This window comes from Ipomoea triloba, chromosome 10, assembly GCF_003576645.1.
Source record: "Ipomoea triloba cultivar NCNSP0323 chromosome 10, ASM357664v1".
Taxonomy (NCBI): Eukaryota; Viridiplantae; Streptophyta; class Magnoliopsida; order Solanales; family Convolvulaceae; genus Ipomoea; species Ipomoea triloba.
In genome coordinates this window covers 6,144,153-6,161,516 of record NC_044925.1, presented here as the reverse complement: position 1 = coordinate 6,161,516, position 17,364 = coordinate 6,144,153, and the positions used below count along the sequence as shown (strand labels likewise).

The 17,364-nt window shown below is 37.8% G+C and overlaps 1 protein-coding gene across 1 annotated transcript in view; it reads left to right on the top strand.

The window, feature by feature from the left end:
• Window positions 1–17,364, top strand: part of LOC116031850 (ABC transporter C family member 12-like) — a 31,937-nt gene extending 14,573 nt beyond the window's left edge. The window contains exons 13-28 of the mRNA XM_031274170.1: window positions 1,494–1,628; window positions 2,133–2,239; window positions 2,329–2,422; window positions 2,519–2,686; window positions 3,457–3,597; window positions 9,484–9,684; window positions 9,799–9,897; window positions 10,007–10,159; window positions 10,825–11,201; window positions 11,487–11,667; window positions 11,811–12,134; window positions 13,232–13,988; window positions 14,571–14,692; window positions 16,019–16,264; window positions 16,456–16,873; window positions 17,251–17,364. Of these exons, the coding sequence (XP_031130030.1) occupies window positions 1,494–1,628; window positions 2,133–2,239; window positions 2,329–2,422; window positions 2,519–2,686; window positions 3,457–3,597; window positions 9,484–9,684; window positions 9,799–9,897; window positions 10,007–10,159; window positions 10,825–11,201; window positions 11,487–11,667; window positions 11,811–12,134; window positions 13,232–13,988; window positions 14,571–14,692; window positions 16,019–16,264; window positions 16,456–16,873; window positions 17,251–17,342 (3,615 nt within the window). The 3' untranslated portion in view covers window positions 17,343–17,364. The remainder of the gene's footprint in view (window positions 1–1,493; window positions 1,629–2,132; window positions 2,240–2,328; window positions 2,423–2,518; window positions 2,687–3,456; window positions 3,598–9,483; window positions 9,685–9,798; window positions 9,898–10,006; window positions 10,160–10,824; window positions 11,202–11,486; window positions 11,668–11,810; window positions 12,135–13,231; window positions 13,989–14,570; window positions 14,693–16,018; window positions 16,265–16,455; window positions 16,874–17,250) is intronic.

The window sequence follows — 17,364 nt, the reverse complement described above, 5'->3', positions numbered from 1 at the left end:
GTACTTTCAGCTGTTTAAACATAGCCAATTCCTCGTCTGTCATCATGACCACATTACCTTCTGGTTTGGACACAAAGTTAGCAAATCTCTGTGGTCGAAGTAGTTTTGGACTGGTTGCGTAGATGACTGGGTTCTCCGCAATTTTAACAAACCCTCTGACCTCCTCCACGCCTTATACCAAAGCCACCACATCCTAGGAACCGACCTCCGCGGTTATCGGCACTCGCACCTCCATTATCTCCTTGTGACATGAAAACATGCTTCTCCGATACACCACCATCTGTACTAGACGCATTCTGGACCATAGTGAAAACTTGGTCTATTGAACCCAACTTTTTATTCCCGAGCAACTAGGACTTTAGGACATCATACTCCTTATCCAACCCCCAAACCCAGTGAAATACATGTAACTGATCACGTTGCTTTTTCATCTTATCTACATCATCAGTGATTGGCAAAACATTACATAATGCTTCACTCATACTTTTAAAACCATAGTAATAATCCCGGATGTCTAGTCCGTTTTGAGATGGACGATGAACATCTTGGAACAACGGATATAATTTTCTCCCCACTAAACCACTTACCTACCAACTCCCAAACCTCCTTCACAGTTTTACAGTGTTGCGAAGGTAAAGTTATCTTTCTATCAATACAATTTATTATGTAAGATAACAAAGCTTTGTCATCTTTTTTCCACTCTTGAGCTGTTGCATCAGTTGGACATGTTTCAGTAAGTGTCCATCTTTACCCATGCCCCCTAAATTAATTTCAACCAAAAATTTCCATTCTACAAAATTAGACCCATCTAGTTCAAGCACCACGTCAACTAACTTGGACGGGGCCAACACAACATTACATGTAATATTCCTCCCTTCCGCCATAACAAAAAATAAAAAAAGAGACGCCGACCTGGAAATTTTCACTTTTCTTCTACAGTTCTACGTACTGGCAGCCACCAACCTCACACATGCACTGCTTCACACCAACAACACTTCACACTCTTCACGGAGGCGGATTCCCCACTTCACTGCGAGTCTTCTGGTGAAATTGCTGTCACGAAAGGTCGTCGGAAAACCACTCACGCGCTAGCTCAAGTAGGTGAGCAGACTGTGGCGTTGGCGCGTGGCAGCTTCGGTGGCGTCGCGAAGCATCGCCGTCCTTCTCTAAGCTCTACCCACATCCTCGCCAGTGCTCTGATACCATGTTAGACAAAGAACACTGTTCGTAGATAATGTATATGTTTGTATTTACTCTTATGAATGTATAAGGGAAATGAAACTATTTATACAAGCTAAGGAAAGAACAGAGCCACACAATTCAAATTTCAAACCTAAGGGTTGAGAGTTATTATCTCAACTGGAATCTATTTTCTCTAACATAGTCATTTTATGGAATTTAGAGAAGATAAATTTTAATTCTGAAATTTAATGTAAAACATTACTTCATGAATATGCAATAGAGTAAGCTAATGTGAATCTTAAAATTTTCAGCAAATATGCCAACAACTCCATGTTTTGTGGTCAGCTCCATTTCGAATTACTATTGCCATAGTTCTTCTATACCAGCAATTAGGAGTGGCTTCACTTCTTGGTGCTCTTGTTTTAGTCTTGATGCTCCCTATACAGGTAAATGTGGCGCTCCTGCCTTTTCAATGAGTAAAATACTATTCAACATTTCACTCTCTCTTTTTATCCTTTTTAGATTTCTATACATTTATGTTAAAACAGTAGAGGGAAGAGGTAGAAATGATACTTTATTTTATTTGTTATGCTCTTAGTTCTCCATATTACAAGTTACAACCATATATATAGGCATAAAGAAAGCTTTTGAAACGGCATAATAAATGCTAAAAACTACTCCTCTTCTCAAGGCTACAACTTCCTAGAGTAGAGTAAATATGGCTGCCTATTTACAACAATTTCTTTCAGGATAAAATAATACAAGAATCAACTGTAAAATCATAGGAACTGCTTAAGAATTATGATTTACATCTAAGAATAGTGAGGGGGTATGATACTTTTGTTCAATGCATGTCTACATCTGATTTCTTGCCATCTTCAATCTGCTATCAAGTGTTTCTTATTCTCTTTCACTGATTTGACATGACTCAATTTATTTTATTGATACAGACTTATATTATTAGCAATATGCGAAAACTATCCAAAGAAGGATTGCTTCGCACTGACAAAAGGGTTGGCCTTACAAATGAAATTCTGGCTGCCATGGATGCAGTGAAGTATGGTTCTTTTAACTAATGTTACTTGTTTTTATGTTTTACCGGTTTTGATCATTCACAATGGTCTTGGCTTTGTGCTGAAATATTAGATGTTATGCGTGGGAGAAGAGTTTCCAATCCAAAATTCAGAGCATGAGGAATGATGAACTTTCATGGTTTAGAAAAGCACAAGTTTTGTCAGCGGTATGACTTTCTCAATTTTACAATATAGGCATAGGCTTCACAGAATACAATTTATTCCATTATCTTTAACTCTGGTTGTGTTCTCTTACTCTACAGTGCAATAATTTCGTATTAAACAGCATCCCAGTTCTTGTGACAGTGATTTCATTTGGAATGTTTACTTTGCTTGGTGGAGATTTGACGCCTGCCAGAGCATTTACATCACTTTCCTTGTTTGCAGTTCTTCGGTTCCCTTTGAACATGCTTCCCAATATAATTACTCAGGTTCTTTTTCTTTTGCTGTCAACTTGTCTTGTTATTTTTATGTTCAAGGACTTCATTTCCTCTCTGATTTAACTCTCTTTCTCTCAATAGAATCTTCTTTTCTTATATCCAAATGTGTGTGTGTAGTATTGACACCTTATTTTATTTATTTATTTATTTTATTACAATAGAGTACAATTTTATACAAATGAGAGTGTTACTACATGGCATGCACAACATTTGTTTGCGCGAATCTGCTGTAACTTATCCCACATTCTAAGATCAGTGTTCAATTTTGAAACTAATTATGTCAGGGAACTGATAGAAACTGAAAAGGTGAGTACCAGTAAGTTTCCGAAAATATGAATCACATGTTATAAACAAATAGCTTATTGTTCTTGAAGTTTTATCATATGTTTTTAGTGGCAATATAGGTATATGTGCTCAATGTTTACTTCTCTGGAGCTGAAAAGGATTAGCTGATAAAATATTGGCTAAAATGCCAACTTGACCCCTATGTTAAAAATACATACATGATAACTGATCGACTTGAACTCAACATTTTTGTGGCATTGCATGACTATGAGAGTTTTTCCGTGAATTGTTCATGAATTATTGTTAGTGTAAGAGGCTACTGGACCAAACTATCATTCAAGATAGTAAAGGGAGCTTAATGGAGAAATATACTCTATGTAACCAACTCCAACTAGAGTGGAATTGAGCCTGCATTGAGTTGAGTTCATCTAGTTTGCTTTTCCTGCCTGAAGTTCTAAATTTCTTGAAATTTGTAGGCTGTAAATGCTAATGTGTCCGTACAGCGGTTGGAGGAACTTTTCCTTGCTGAAGAGAGAATCCTTTTACCTAATCCACCTCTTCAACCCGGGCTTCCTGCAATCTCAATTAAGGATGGCTACTTTTCATGGGATCCTAAGGTCAATTCTTTGTCTCTATCTGTTCGTTGCGCAGCTTGGTATATCAAATTGTTGGCAATTTCTCAAGTATTTGTGAGGTATTTAATTGGCAATTTTCAGTCCAGCTTGAAAAACCTTGTCCAGAATAAGATCCCTTAAGATCTTATGTATGTATAACTATTGGAAGCATGTAATAGATTTGACACATTTTGTTCTAAAGGCACTTTTATTCAGACATTTTTTTTTATGATTCTGGCATATTCTCACCAAGAATGAGCTCTAAGAAAAACATTTTTTTTAGAAATCAGTGTCTGGAATATGTTTTCTAGATTAGCCCTTTTAATTTTCCATGTTCTACATTCATATGTTAGTTTTTATATAGTTCAATTGCATTATAGGGAATGACATGACACTAACTAATATTCTTATATCTTATTTTCTGTTCTTGTCCGGTATATGAGTCTAATCTTTGCAGTTTACAATGGCTTGCTTTTCTTGGATACTTCATGTCTACTTGATTAATTTAATGAATGGCTGTTAAAATGTATATTTTATATTATGATGTTATGTGATATGTGCAATACCCCAGAATATGGTATGATATATGATATGATTATGTTCCTAGATTTAGGGCTTAGTAATAGTATCCCACATCTGTTATTTAACATAGATTAGCTATTGATGTTTATTATTGTGAAATATTATGGAGCAAAATCTGGAGTGTTTCCTGGAGTGTTTCCAGGGGTGTAGTTAGTGTATTTTTTTCAGGAAAAGTGTCCCCATTTGTCTCCATCCTTAGATGTATATATATGTAATCAGTGTGTAGTGAATCAATAAGTGAAATATATACAACATACTCTTATTTCAGATGGTATCAGAGCCTGTTCCAGGCTATTACTTCTTCTAAAAAAAAATTTTCCGGCAACACCATTTGTTCCGGCAACCCGCGACTGTTTATTTTGTTCTGACGCATTTCTGGCTAGTGCGTAAAGAAACTACCACCACAGCCTTACTCGGAACCTCGTCGCGAAGTCAGGCCAGGAGTCCCGTCGTCATCCTCCGCCGCACGCGCCGCCACGCGCCACCGCCATCGCCGGAAGTAGTAAACTGTTTTTGGACAGATCTCTCTTCTCAGATCTTTGTTCAAGGTGCTGCTGCCTCCATCAGAATCTCCTTGAGGAGACGCACACAGCAGTGTTTTCAGATCTCCCGTCGGTCGCCGGTCAACTCGCCGGTCAACGGTCAACTCGCCGGTCAACGGTCAGGGCAGTTTTCTGTTCTTTTATTATGGCTTCATCTACTACTACTTTTACTTCTCTCCCCATCATTACCATGGATAAATTAACTGGTGGGGAAAATTATGCCTCTTGGGCTACATCGGTAAAACTTTGGTTCAAAGGCCAAGGCATGTCTTCTCATTTAGACACCAAGTTTGAAGATGTTAAAAAGGAGAGTTTAAGTGAATGGGAGAAAGTAGATGCCTTGTTGTGCAATATGCTTTGGCAATCTATTGATCCCAAACTTCATAACATCTACAAGGCCTATGAAACATGTTATGAAGTTTGGAACAAAGCAATGTCACTTTACACTAATGATATCCAACGTCTTTATTCTCTGATTTCAAATATGCTTAACTTTCGTGGTACGGTTGATATGAGTATACCAGAATTCCTTGGCCGAATAGAAGCATTACAACAAGAATATAATAGTCTGATGCCTCATGAGAAGATTGCGGAGGGTCATGTAAAGCAGTATGACAAGTTCTTTATGGTGTTCACCTTGGCTACCCTTCGTCCCGACTTGGTCCATGTTCGAGATCAGATTTTGGCAAGTCCTACAGTGCCCACTTTAACTGAAGCCTCTGCCAGACTACTTCGGGTCACCTCTGCTCCCTCAATTGAACCTATAAAAGATTCATCTGCACTAGCATCTCGGACTACAGATAAAGGACAATCTGGATCATCTGGGGTTACTCGTCGTGGCAATCGAACTCGGTGTGACTTCTGCCACAAGTTAGGACATACCAAGGATCGTTGCTTCAAATTGCATGGCAGACCTCCTCACTCTGTTAATGTGGTGCAATCTGAGATCCAAAATTCAGGTTGTACCTCGTTTGAGATGACTCCAACAGAATATGAAGAATATCTTCAATTTAAAGCATCTCGACTTGGTCCCCCCACACCTGCTGGTACATCCTCTTCGATATGTCTCTCCAAAACCAACACCCCAGGTACTTGGATTCTAGACTCAGGAGCCTCGGATCATATTTCTGGTAATATATCTCTTTTGACTAATGTTTCAAAGTCCAAGGCTCTGCCCATGGTCACCTTAGCAAACGGTCATCAAACACTTGCTACTGGTGTTGGTCAAGCCTCTCCCATGTCATCTTTTCCTCTAGAATCTGTCTTATATGTTCCTAATAGTCCCTTCAATCTTGTCTCTGTGAGTAAAATTACCCGCACTCTCAATTGTTCTGTAACTTTTTTTGCTAATTCGGTTGTTGTACAGGACCGCAGTACGGGAAAGGTGATTGGCACAGGACTTGAGTCACAAGGTCTCTATTATCTTCGTGGTGATAATCTTGCTGCTTGTGCATCCACAGATTCTCCTATGATTCTCCACAGTCGTTTAGGCCATCCTAGCCTTTCCAAACTCCGACGTATGGTGCCAAGCCTTTCTATTGATTCATTAGAGTGTGAGTCATGTCATCTTGGAAAGCAAGCACGTAAGTCCTTTCCACGGAGAGTCAATAATCGAGCTGCGTCTCTCTTTGATTTAGTCCATACTGATGTTTGGGGTCCATGTCGTGTCAGTTCTACTTTAGGATTTCGTTACTTTGTCACTTTTATTGATGATCATTCTAGATGTACTTGGGTTTTCCTTATGAAAGATCGTTCTGAGTTATTTCAGATTTTTCAAAATTTTTGTGCTGAAATACAAACTCAATTTGGTAAACCCATTCGTATTCTACGAAGTGACAATGCTAAAGAATACCTATCTAATCCATTTCAGTCCTATATGACCTCTCGAGGAATGTTACACCAACGGTCGTGTGTTTACACGCCTCAGCAAAATGGGGTGGCTGAGCGTAAAAATCGACATTTAGTTGAAATTGCTCGTACTATGTTAGTACACTCTCATGTTCCTCATCATTTTTGGGCTGATGCTATCCTTACTGCATGTTACCTTATCAATCGCATGCCATCCTCAGTGTTACATAATGATACACCATATTCCATCTTGTATCCTTCTGTTGATCCTTTCCCTCTTCCACCCCGAGTTTTTGGATGTGTTTGTTTTGTTCATGATATGACCCCTGGGCGTTCGAAACTGACCCCTAAGGCTGTCAAGTGTGTTTTCTTAGGTTATTCTCGGCTACAAAAGGGTTATCGGTGCTATTCTCCAGAACTTAAGCGTCATTTCATGTCTGCAGATGTCACCTTTATTGAGTCTACTCCTTTTTTTCAGCCCTCAGATAACACAATATCTGTTTCTGAGGTTCTTCCCATTCCTTATCTTGGTCCGCTTCCATTCGCCCATGCTTCTGATCCTCCAACTGCTCCTGATCCTCCAACTGCTCCTGATCGTCCTCTTCAAGTTTACCAACGCCGTCCTCGCCCTGTGACTACTAAGGTGCCTGATGACTCACCTGTGCCACCCGATCCTTCAACTGCGGTTCCACCACTTCCACTATCATCTAACATTGATTCCACTGAGGCACCCATTGCTATCCGGAAAGGTACACGTTCTACTTGTAATCCTCATCCTATATATACATTTTTGAGTTATCATCGTGTATCTTCCCCGTACTTTGCCTTCCTTTCTCACCTTTCTTCTGTGTCTATCCCTAAAACCACTCATGAGGCCCTCTTGGATCCAGATTGGCGCCAAGCCATGTTAACAGAAATGGAGGCACTACAATCTAGTGGTACATGGGAATTGGTACCCCTTCCTCCTGGTAAAACCGTTGTTGGTTGTAGGTGGATTTATACTGTGAAGGTGGGGCCTGATGGCAAGATCGATCGCCTTAAGGCACGACTGGTGGCAAAAGGCTACACTCAAATTTTTGGCTTAGATTACACTGATACTTTTTCTCCTGTAGCTAAAATTGCATCAGTTCGATTACTTTTGTCTTTAGCAGCCATAAATCATTGGGACTTATATCAGTTGGATATCAAGAATGCTTTTCTCCATGGTGATCTTCAGGAGGAGGTTTATATGGAGCAACCACCTGGGTTTGTTGCTCAGGGGGAGTCTTCTGGTTTGGTATGTAAACTTCATCGCTCCTTATATGGTTTAAAGCAATCTCCACGAGCTTGGTTTGGGAGATTTAGCTCTGTGTTATGTGAGTTTGGTATGACTAGAAGTGAAGTTGATCATTCTGTTTTCTATCGTCATTCTAATGGGAAATGCATATACCTTATAGTATATGTGGATGACATTGTTATTACAGGGAGTGATCAAGATGGCATATCTCAATTGAAAGAGTATCTTTTCAGTCGGTTCCAGACCAAGGATTTAGGCAAGCTAAAGTATTTTCTCGGAATTGAAGTAGCCCAGTCTGACAGTGGTATAGTCATTTCTCAAAGAAAGTATGCTTTGGACATTTTAGAAGAGACTGGTATGTTGGATTGTAAACCTGTGGGTAATCCAATGGATCCTAATGTTAAACTTCTACCAGGACAGGGGGAGCCATTGTCTGATCGAGAACGATATAGGAGATTAATTGGAAAATTGAATTATCTCACTATCACACGACCAGATATCTCTTTTGCAGTCAGTGTATTGAGTCAGTTTCTTGAGAACCCTTGTGATACTCATTGGGATGCTGCTGTTCGGGTTCTAAAATATATCAAGGGATCACCAGGACAAGGTCTACTATATGAAGATAGAGGGCATACTCAGGTTGTTGGGTATTCTGATGCAGATTGGGCCGGTTGTCCATTTGACAGGCGCTCTACTTCAGGTTATTGTGTACTCATTGGTGGTAATCTTATATCTTGGAAAAGTAAGAAGCAGGATGTGGTTGCCAGATCTAGTGCCGAAGCTGAATACCGAGCTATGGCTTTAGCTACATGTGAACTCATATGGCTGAAGCACTTACTCCAAGAGTTGCAGTGTGGTGATGTTGCTCAAATGACATTAATATGTGATAACCAAGCAGCACTACATATCGCCTCAAATCCAGTTTTTCATGAAAGGACCAAACATATCGAGGTTGATTGCCACTTCATCAGAGAAAAGATTGTGTCTGGATGTATTACAACCAGTTTCGTCAATTCTACTGATCAGTTAGCTGATATCCTAACTAAGTCCCTTAGAGCTCCTAGAGTTGAGTATATTTGTAACAAGCTTGGTGTATATAATTTATATTCTCCAGCTTGAGGGGGAGTGTGAAATATTATGGAGCAAAATCTGGAGTGTTTCCTGGAGTGTTTCCAGGGGTGTAGTTAGTGTATTTTTTTCAGGAAAAGTGTCCCCATTTGTCTCCATCCTTAGATGTATATATATGTAATCAGTGTGTAGTGAATCAATAAGTGAAATATATACAACATACTCTTATTTCAGAATTATATATTCATTCTATTCTCTACATTCTTAAATCACAAGTTATATCAACAATATTCAGTTTGCTTTTGTTCTTTTTCTAGTCTTTCATAGCTTCTGCCTCATGCTTTCTAACACACTGCAGCTACACACACCCTCATCCTTTCCTATCCTTTTGAGTTTTACTAAATTGAGACGATTGGTGCTGGAAAAAATGGACTATTTTACTGAATTCAAAAAGTTGAATGTAATGATCTAACAGTTCCAGATGATAACTTCGTATCACTTGATAAGAAGATTACTTAAGTTTTAAATCTTTTGTTAAATGCAAACAAAGTTTGTAAAATTCTACTTTTATAGGCGAAGAAGCCCACACTATCAAATATAAATTTGGATATTCCAGTCGGCATGCTAGTTGCTGTTGTAGGTGGGACCGGCGAAGGAAAGACATCTCTAATATCAGCAATGCTTGGGGAGCTTCCTCCATTGGGCAATGCAAATGTTTCCCTTAGAGGAACTGTTGCATATGTTCCTCAAGTTTCTTGGATTTTCAATGCTACTGTGAGATTCTGGTTTCCAGACCCTCTTAATATTTTCACTAGCCATAAAATGTAAGCACTTCCATTCTTGGTGACTAAGTAATTCAATTGTCTTAAATTTAAATCCCTTTTGCAGGTACGTGAAAACATATTATTTGGGTCTAGTTTTGAACCAACACGATATTGGAAGGCCATAGATGTCACCGCAATGCATCATGACCTTGACTTACTTCCAGTTAAGTTGTGGATTATTATTATTTGTCTCAGTAAGTTTTTACAGATAATTAGTTTCCACTCTTCACTAATGTGAGCTTGAAATTTCTAATTTTTCTTACACCTTTTAGGGTAGAGATCTTACAGAGATTGGAGAAAGAGGGGTGAATATTAGTGGAGGACAAAAGCAAAGAGTTTCCATGGCAAGGGCTGTCTACTCAAACTCTGATGTATACATCTTTGATGACCCCTTAAGTGCTCTAGATGCACATGTTGCCCAACAGGTAATTATATACCTATTGTTCCTGTGATTAAATAAATGGGCACATTTTTGAATAGATATGATAAAAGGAATAAAACTTGTCCTGAAGGCTTTTAAAGTAGCTATTCATAGGTATTTCACACAATGAAAGATGACCCCTTTGTGAAGGCTTTTACTATCCATCTTCCTCATGCAAGGCACTAGCTCCAGAGAACTTAGCTAAAATTTTTGGGACTTTCCATTTGGTGTAAGTAGCAAACCATGCAGTACAGATAAGAGCTGCTGCCTAATTTTTTATGCCATTTGTACTAAGTTCCATCTTCTAATGCTTGAGAATCAAGCTGGAACCTTATAGGAATTTCCATGCAAATAGGAGTTAAAAAGTTGGCTAGCATCAGAAGTTTAAAAAGCTAAGGCCTGTGATATATATGGAACGGACCAAGACTCATTTGACTTCAGCTTATGAATTGAGTGAACTGTACGCAAATATAATTTGATATGCTGCTCAAAATGTTTGTTACTAAAAGAGTAATATAGTAATGTAGGAATTATGTCCATAGGTATGGGAATCAATATTTAGTTCATTACCTTATTTAGGGATTCTCTCATGTATATATAGGACCTCTTTTTCCTTGTGATTAATAGAAAGTACCTTTTTCCAATCTTATGTTTACAATGTTTTTTCAGGTTTTCAGTAACTGTATAAAAGAAGAGTTGCAAGGAAAGACTAGAGTGCTTATAACAAACCAGCTACATTTTCTTCCTCATGTAGATAGAATTATTCTGGTATGTGAAGGTGTGGTTAAAGAGGATGGAACTTTTGAGGAGCTTTACAGAAATGGCACACTTTTTCAAAAGCTAATGGAAAATGCGGGGAAGATGGAGAACTGCAGTGATGCAAGAGATGGAAAAAATAATATTGAATCTTCACAGACTTCTACTATCATGGTGCCGGAGCAGCTAAATGATGCAACCTCAATAGCCAAAAGGAAAGAAGGTAAATCTATTCTTGTCAAACAGGAAGAACGGGAGACAGGTGTTGTAAACTGGAATGTGTTAATGAGGTAATGCATAATTTATGATTTTAGATTATAAACTTAATTTTACAATTTGACCTCAATGTTTTTATTGGGTAAAGTTAGTGTGTTTGAGAATTTAAGCTACACAACTTTATCTGTTGAAGATGTAACTTGTGTTATTATCCTGGTAATTATAACAACTTAATACATACGCACCAAAAAAAAAAAAAAACTTAATACAAAAGAAAAGTTCTTTAGGAAACTTGTGCTAGCAACGTAAACTACTGTCCTATTTTGTGTTCTGTATTATAATTACTGTTTTTTTTCCAGGTATACAAATGCTTTGGGAGGACTTTGGGTGGTCATGGTACTGTTCTTCTTCTATACTATGACAGAAGTTCTCAGACTACTAAGTAGCACGTGGTTAAGTGTGTGGACTGAAAAAAGCACCTCAAAGGACTATGTAGCTGCCTTCTATATCTTAATTTATGCTTTGGTATCATCTACACAGGTTAACTTCTATGCAATCTGTAACAACTGGCATTAATTGAATATTATGCCTCTAACTGTGTGATAATTGTGAAGCTTGCTGTACTGTAAGCTTCAATCATTTCAAAGACTGTAATTTTCTGATTCTTTTTCAAACATGTACAGGTGTTAGTAACCTTGGGAAACTCTTTTTGGTTGATCACATCTAGCCTTAATGCCGCTAAACGACTTCATGATTCAATGCTTCATTCTATACTCAGAGCCCCTATGGTATTCTTCCACACTAACCCCATTGGGCGAATCATCAACAGATTTTCAAAAGATCTTGGTGATATTGATCGCAATGTTGCAAGTTCTGTTAATACGTTTCTCAGCCAAGTATGGCAACTTCTCTCAACTTTTGCACTCATAGGTGCTGTCAGCACTATATCCCTCTGGGCAATAATGCCACTTATGATACTATTTTATGCAGCTTATCTGTATTACCAGGTTGGCCAAAGCCTCTCCTTTCCTTTTTTTACTTTTTCCTCTTTTACTCTCAATACATGAAACTTCCAAAACCAAGGAGGGTATATAATTTTATTGGTTGGTGAAAACAAGTAAAACACTTCATCACATGCTTTTTTACTTTTTGTTTCTCAAACATGTGCCATGCATATTTCAGTAGTTTTGTTTAAACTTTCTTTCATTAGATGATTTGTTTACATATGTAGAGCTATAATTTACAGAAAATAGAAAAGAGTTGTGCTTGAACTTTCATTACAGTATTTCCAATTGTTAGGTAATATGTGATTTTTGACACTATAGTAAATTGACCACACAGAACATTCCTGGAGGCCACTAGATGAGCTGCTCCCACTTCAAAATATGAATCTGCATCAATTTTTTTCTCATTATCAAGCATGTACATAACAAAATTAGCTCAATATGTTTTATTTGGACATTGTTATTGGTACTTCTGGTTTTGTTATTGAAAATCTCATGCAAATTTTGTTACTGAATGGATATCATTGTAATCCCTGAACTGCCCCAGTAGAAACAGCTGGCAAGAACCTTTCACACAATTGTACACAAATTGCAAAATCAAGTGCTTTCAAGTTTTTAATCTGTTTACAGTATCAGCAATAACCATGCTTTATTATTGAAACTAAAACAAAATATTTTTAGATTAGAAGTAATGATATGGATTGAAACTACAACAAAATATTTTTAGATTAAAAGTAATGATATGGGTTTTATATGGGGTAGGAGAAACTGACAAAATAAATATGATATCTTTTATTGAACTTTTTAATCAATGGTGGTTTTAGACATTAAAGTGATCGGTAATTTATTATTTCATATTAAATTCTCAGTTTTGGAGCCACATTTATGAATAAACCCTACTTTTCTTGATTTGCATTTTTTTCATTTCTCTGTGGCTTTGTTGCAACTTTTGTTTGATCAAACACTGCATTTATATTTCACACTATTAAGCATGCCGCTCTGTCACATCACATCATTTAGTGTAATTTCTTGTATTTTTGTTATAATTGTATTTCATTGGAGTCTGTTGATATAAATTTTTAACTATTTATGTTTCACAGAGCACAGCTCGTGAAGTAAAACGTCTGGACTCTATTACTAGGTCTCCTGTATATGCACAGTTTGGAGAAGCTTTAAATGGTTTATCTAGCATCCGTGCATATAAAGCATATGACCGATTGGCAAGCATTAATGGGAAATCTATGGACAACAATGTGAGATTCACTCTTGTTAACATAAGCTCTAACCGCTGGCTAGGCATAAGGCTTGAAACATTGGGAGGTATCATGGTATGGTTCACAGCAACATTTGCTGTCATGCAGAATGGAAGAGCAGAAAATAAGGTTGCTTTTGCTTCTACAATGGGATTGCTGCTAAGTTACAGCCTAAATATTACAACTCTGCTCGGTAATGTTTTTAGACAAGCAAGCAGAGCTGAAAATAGTTTAAATGCGGTTGAGCGTGCTGGGACCTATATAGATTTGACGTCTGAAGCTCCTGACATTATAGAGAGCAACCGTCCTCCACCAGGATGGCCTTCATCTGGATTAATCAAGTTTGAGGATGTTGTGCTACGTTACAGATCTGAACTTCCTCCTGTCCTCCATGGCTTGTCCTTCATAATCTCTTCAAGTAAAAAAGTTGGAATTGTTGGAAGAACTGGTGCTGGAAAATCCAGCATGATAAATGCATTATTCCGGATTGTAGAACTCGAGAAAGGAAGAATCTTGATTGATGACTATAACATTGCTAGTCTTGGATTGACAGATCTTCGCAGTGCTCTCAGTCTCATACCACAGACTCCAGTTCTTTTCTCAGGTGTGTATGTCTTTTATGTCATTGCGGTTCTATTTTCTCATATTCTCATGCTTGTTTGCATTGTCTTAAAGCTCCATTGGAAATACATTTCCAGCTCTTGATATGTTACGTGTACTTGCTTCAGTAATGGTATTAATAGAAGCATGCTAGTCTATCATTATCTGGTGCACATATATAAGCATTATATCTTGCTGAATTTCTAAGGTGCATACATCTGATCCTCTTGTTCCTTCACCTATTTATGTGTACCTACTACAATTGAGGAAACTGTGCTATATTTATGAGCCTCAGAAGGTGAATCCAAGCTGAGAGTCTTGCTTTCTTTTAGCTGTATTCACTTAATTGTACCCTTGAATGAATAAAGTGATATTTTTGTTACAGTATGTGTCAAGATTAAGTTCCTGCTAAGCTGAGGATATTTAGAGAACAAGCCAGGATTAATTCTTCTATGCTGGGGTTCTTTTTTACTGTATGAAGTTATTGCTTAAAAACCTGAAATGGTGGGACTGATCTGTCTAAAAAAAGACTAATATTTTACGGATTGCTAAGTCATTCTCATGACCATTCATTCCTGCATTTTAGGAACTCTCCGGTTTAATCTTGATCCTTTTAATGAACACAATGATGCTGACCTTTGGGAAGCACTAGAGCGTGCACACTTAAAGGAAGTCGTAAGGAGGAATGCTTTTGGTCTTGATGCAGAGGTACAATTTCTTTTTCCCTCTCTCTTTGTTAAGAGTCTCACGTCAAAAAAATAAGAGAGAACATATAAGCTTATAAGGCCATGGACTAGACTAGACTAGCTAATTGATTGAATTCAGTTTTTTAGTGTGGTTTAACCCATGTGCATTATAGCTCAGTTGAGTGACCTATCGTCGCTCCACTCTAATAGGTGGTAGGCTTATACGGCCATTGGTTAGACTAGCTAATTGATTAGATTCAGTCTTATAGTGTAGTGGCCCAATCTTAGATTATAACACTCTTCTTCTCTACATATGTTTGGTTGGAGCTGTGGTGAATACTAGTATGGTACATATGAAGTATTTATCATATCTCCACAATGAAAGTGATTAGAGAAACCCCTTGACATGATTACTCAAAGATTTGAAATGAAGAAATGAAAGTGTGCTTGTTTTGGAAGGATCCACAGTCAAAATAGGTATAAATTATTATTTCACATGGCTGAACACTTTCACCAGATGTTATGTTCAAGATACTAAACATCACAGGCTATGCTACTGGAGGAAGATTAAAGCTGTGAAAGAAAGACTAAGATGCTGGTTGGGTTTTATTGAGATCCCAAACTCCCCAACTCTTCTTACGAAAAATACTGTCTACTCAAACTACAACTACTGACTAGAGAATACAATGTTGCCCATTCATACTAGGGTTGGAAATCCTTCTATACTCAAACTACTAACTATCCCAAAACTACTCGAAGTAAACTACTAAATAATAAAGACTAACTAATAACATAGCTAAATAATACGTAGTAGTAGAACAAAATACTAAAGCTTTCTCCAGTTGCAGTTTCTTTACTTCTGTGACCTCCGATGGTAAGCTCATCCCCGGAATGCATCACCAGCCACGGTCACTTTGAGATCATAAGACTAACATGAAAAAAAATCATTCAGACTTCTAGCTAAAATCCAGTTTTTCAGCTTCAAGCTTTCAAAAAGTAATTTGCCTTTTGAATTATGAAACTTGTTGAAATTGATTAATTAAAAGCCCTGGCTGGTGTCTAATAGCCATCACCTGCTATTAAGGTGGAAGCTACGTAAATGAAACCAAACAAAAGAGATGCTTATAAATGACAATACTATCATTGTGTCCGTTATAAAACTAGTGAGAACAAGGGGTATATATAATACAACTAGGGCTACAGTTTTACTTTGTTGAAAGTTATACTTTCTTATATTTCAACACTTCTCATCAGAGGAAGTCTATTAAGAAAATCATCGTGAAAAGATGAAATTAGGGAAAGGGCAATAATTACTTATCTCTACTATGGTGGCTTTGACTGCATGAAGGTTACAGAAGGGGGCGAGAACTTCAGTGTTGGACAGAGGCAGTTATTGAGTCTTGCTCGAGCATTGTTGCGGAGGTCAAAGATCCTTGTTCTTGATGAAGCAACCGCAGCTGTTGATGTTGGAACCGACTCGCTTATACAGAAAACTATACGAGAAGAATTCAAGTCATGCACTATGCTCATCATTGCTCACCGCCTGAATACAATCATTGATACCAATTGCGTTTTTGTGCTTGATGCTGGCCGGGTATGCACTTCTACAATTTCTGTCATTGCTTTGTTTACTGCTAGGTTTTTAATTTTTTCCCCAAAAACTATTAATAGGCTTGTCAAATGAACTTGAGAGTCGTTAAAAGCTTTAAAAATTAAGGGATCATCTTCTTTAAATTTGGGAATAATTGCACTGTGGTATTAACAAGTATTTAGTATTCCCAACAGGTTTTGGAATATGATACCCCAGAGAAACTTCTCATGAATGAATCGAGTGCTTTCTCTAAGATGGTTCTAAGCACTGGGGCTGCAAATGCTCAGTATTTACGTAGTTTAGTACTTGAAGGGAACAAATCCAAAGAAGCAAATCCCATCTATGTAAATGAGATGAGGAGATTCTTTGTATCTTCCCATTGGACTGACGCTGTACGATTTGCTCTTGCTAAAAATCTTGCTGATTCAATCAAGGAATTTAAAGTGTTGGAGTTTGAAGATGAGAACAGTATTCTTAAGAAAACCGAGGATGCAGTTGTAACACTGCAAGGTGTTTTGGAGGGGAAACATGATGAAGTCATTGAAGAGGTGCTAGATCACTGTGAGGTCCCTCAGCAGAGATGGTGGTCATCTCTCCTAAGAATTATTGAAGGTATTTAAAATTTTAAATTATCTACCTACGCATGCATGCAATTCCTCCCCCACTTACATGCCGTGTATGCTGGCACCACTTCTGGCTAATTGGGTATTCAGTTAGTGTCTTGTAATTACACTGGATTCTGTCCATACATACTTTCTCAATCTATTGAAGCACAAAGCATCAATGCCTCATCACTGGTGTTTGAACTTGTGACCTCCTATTTAGGAGAGTCACAGAGATGCCATTGAGTTACAAGCTACTTGGCACAGGACTTGAATTCTTAGTTGCTATATTTCAATAAGAAAGGCCATAAAAAGTGTTGGGTTGTCTCATTTTGAATGCCTGTTAACAGTCACTGATTCCTTCTTATGTGTACAATTGTGTTCCAGGTCTTGCTGTAATGAGCAGGTTGGGACATGGAAGATACCAACTTGAAGAAAATGGACTTGCAGAAATTTGGAATCATGATGATGAAATGTAGAACCCCCCCCCCCCCCCCCCCC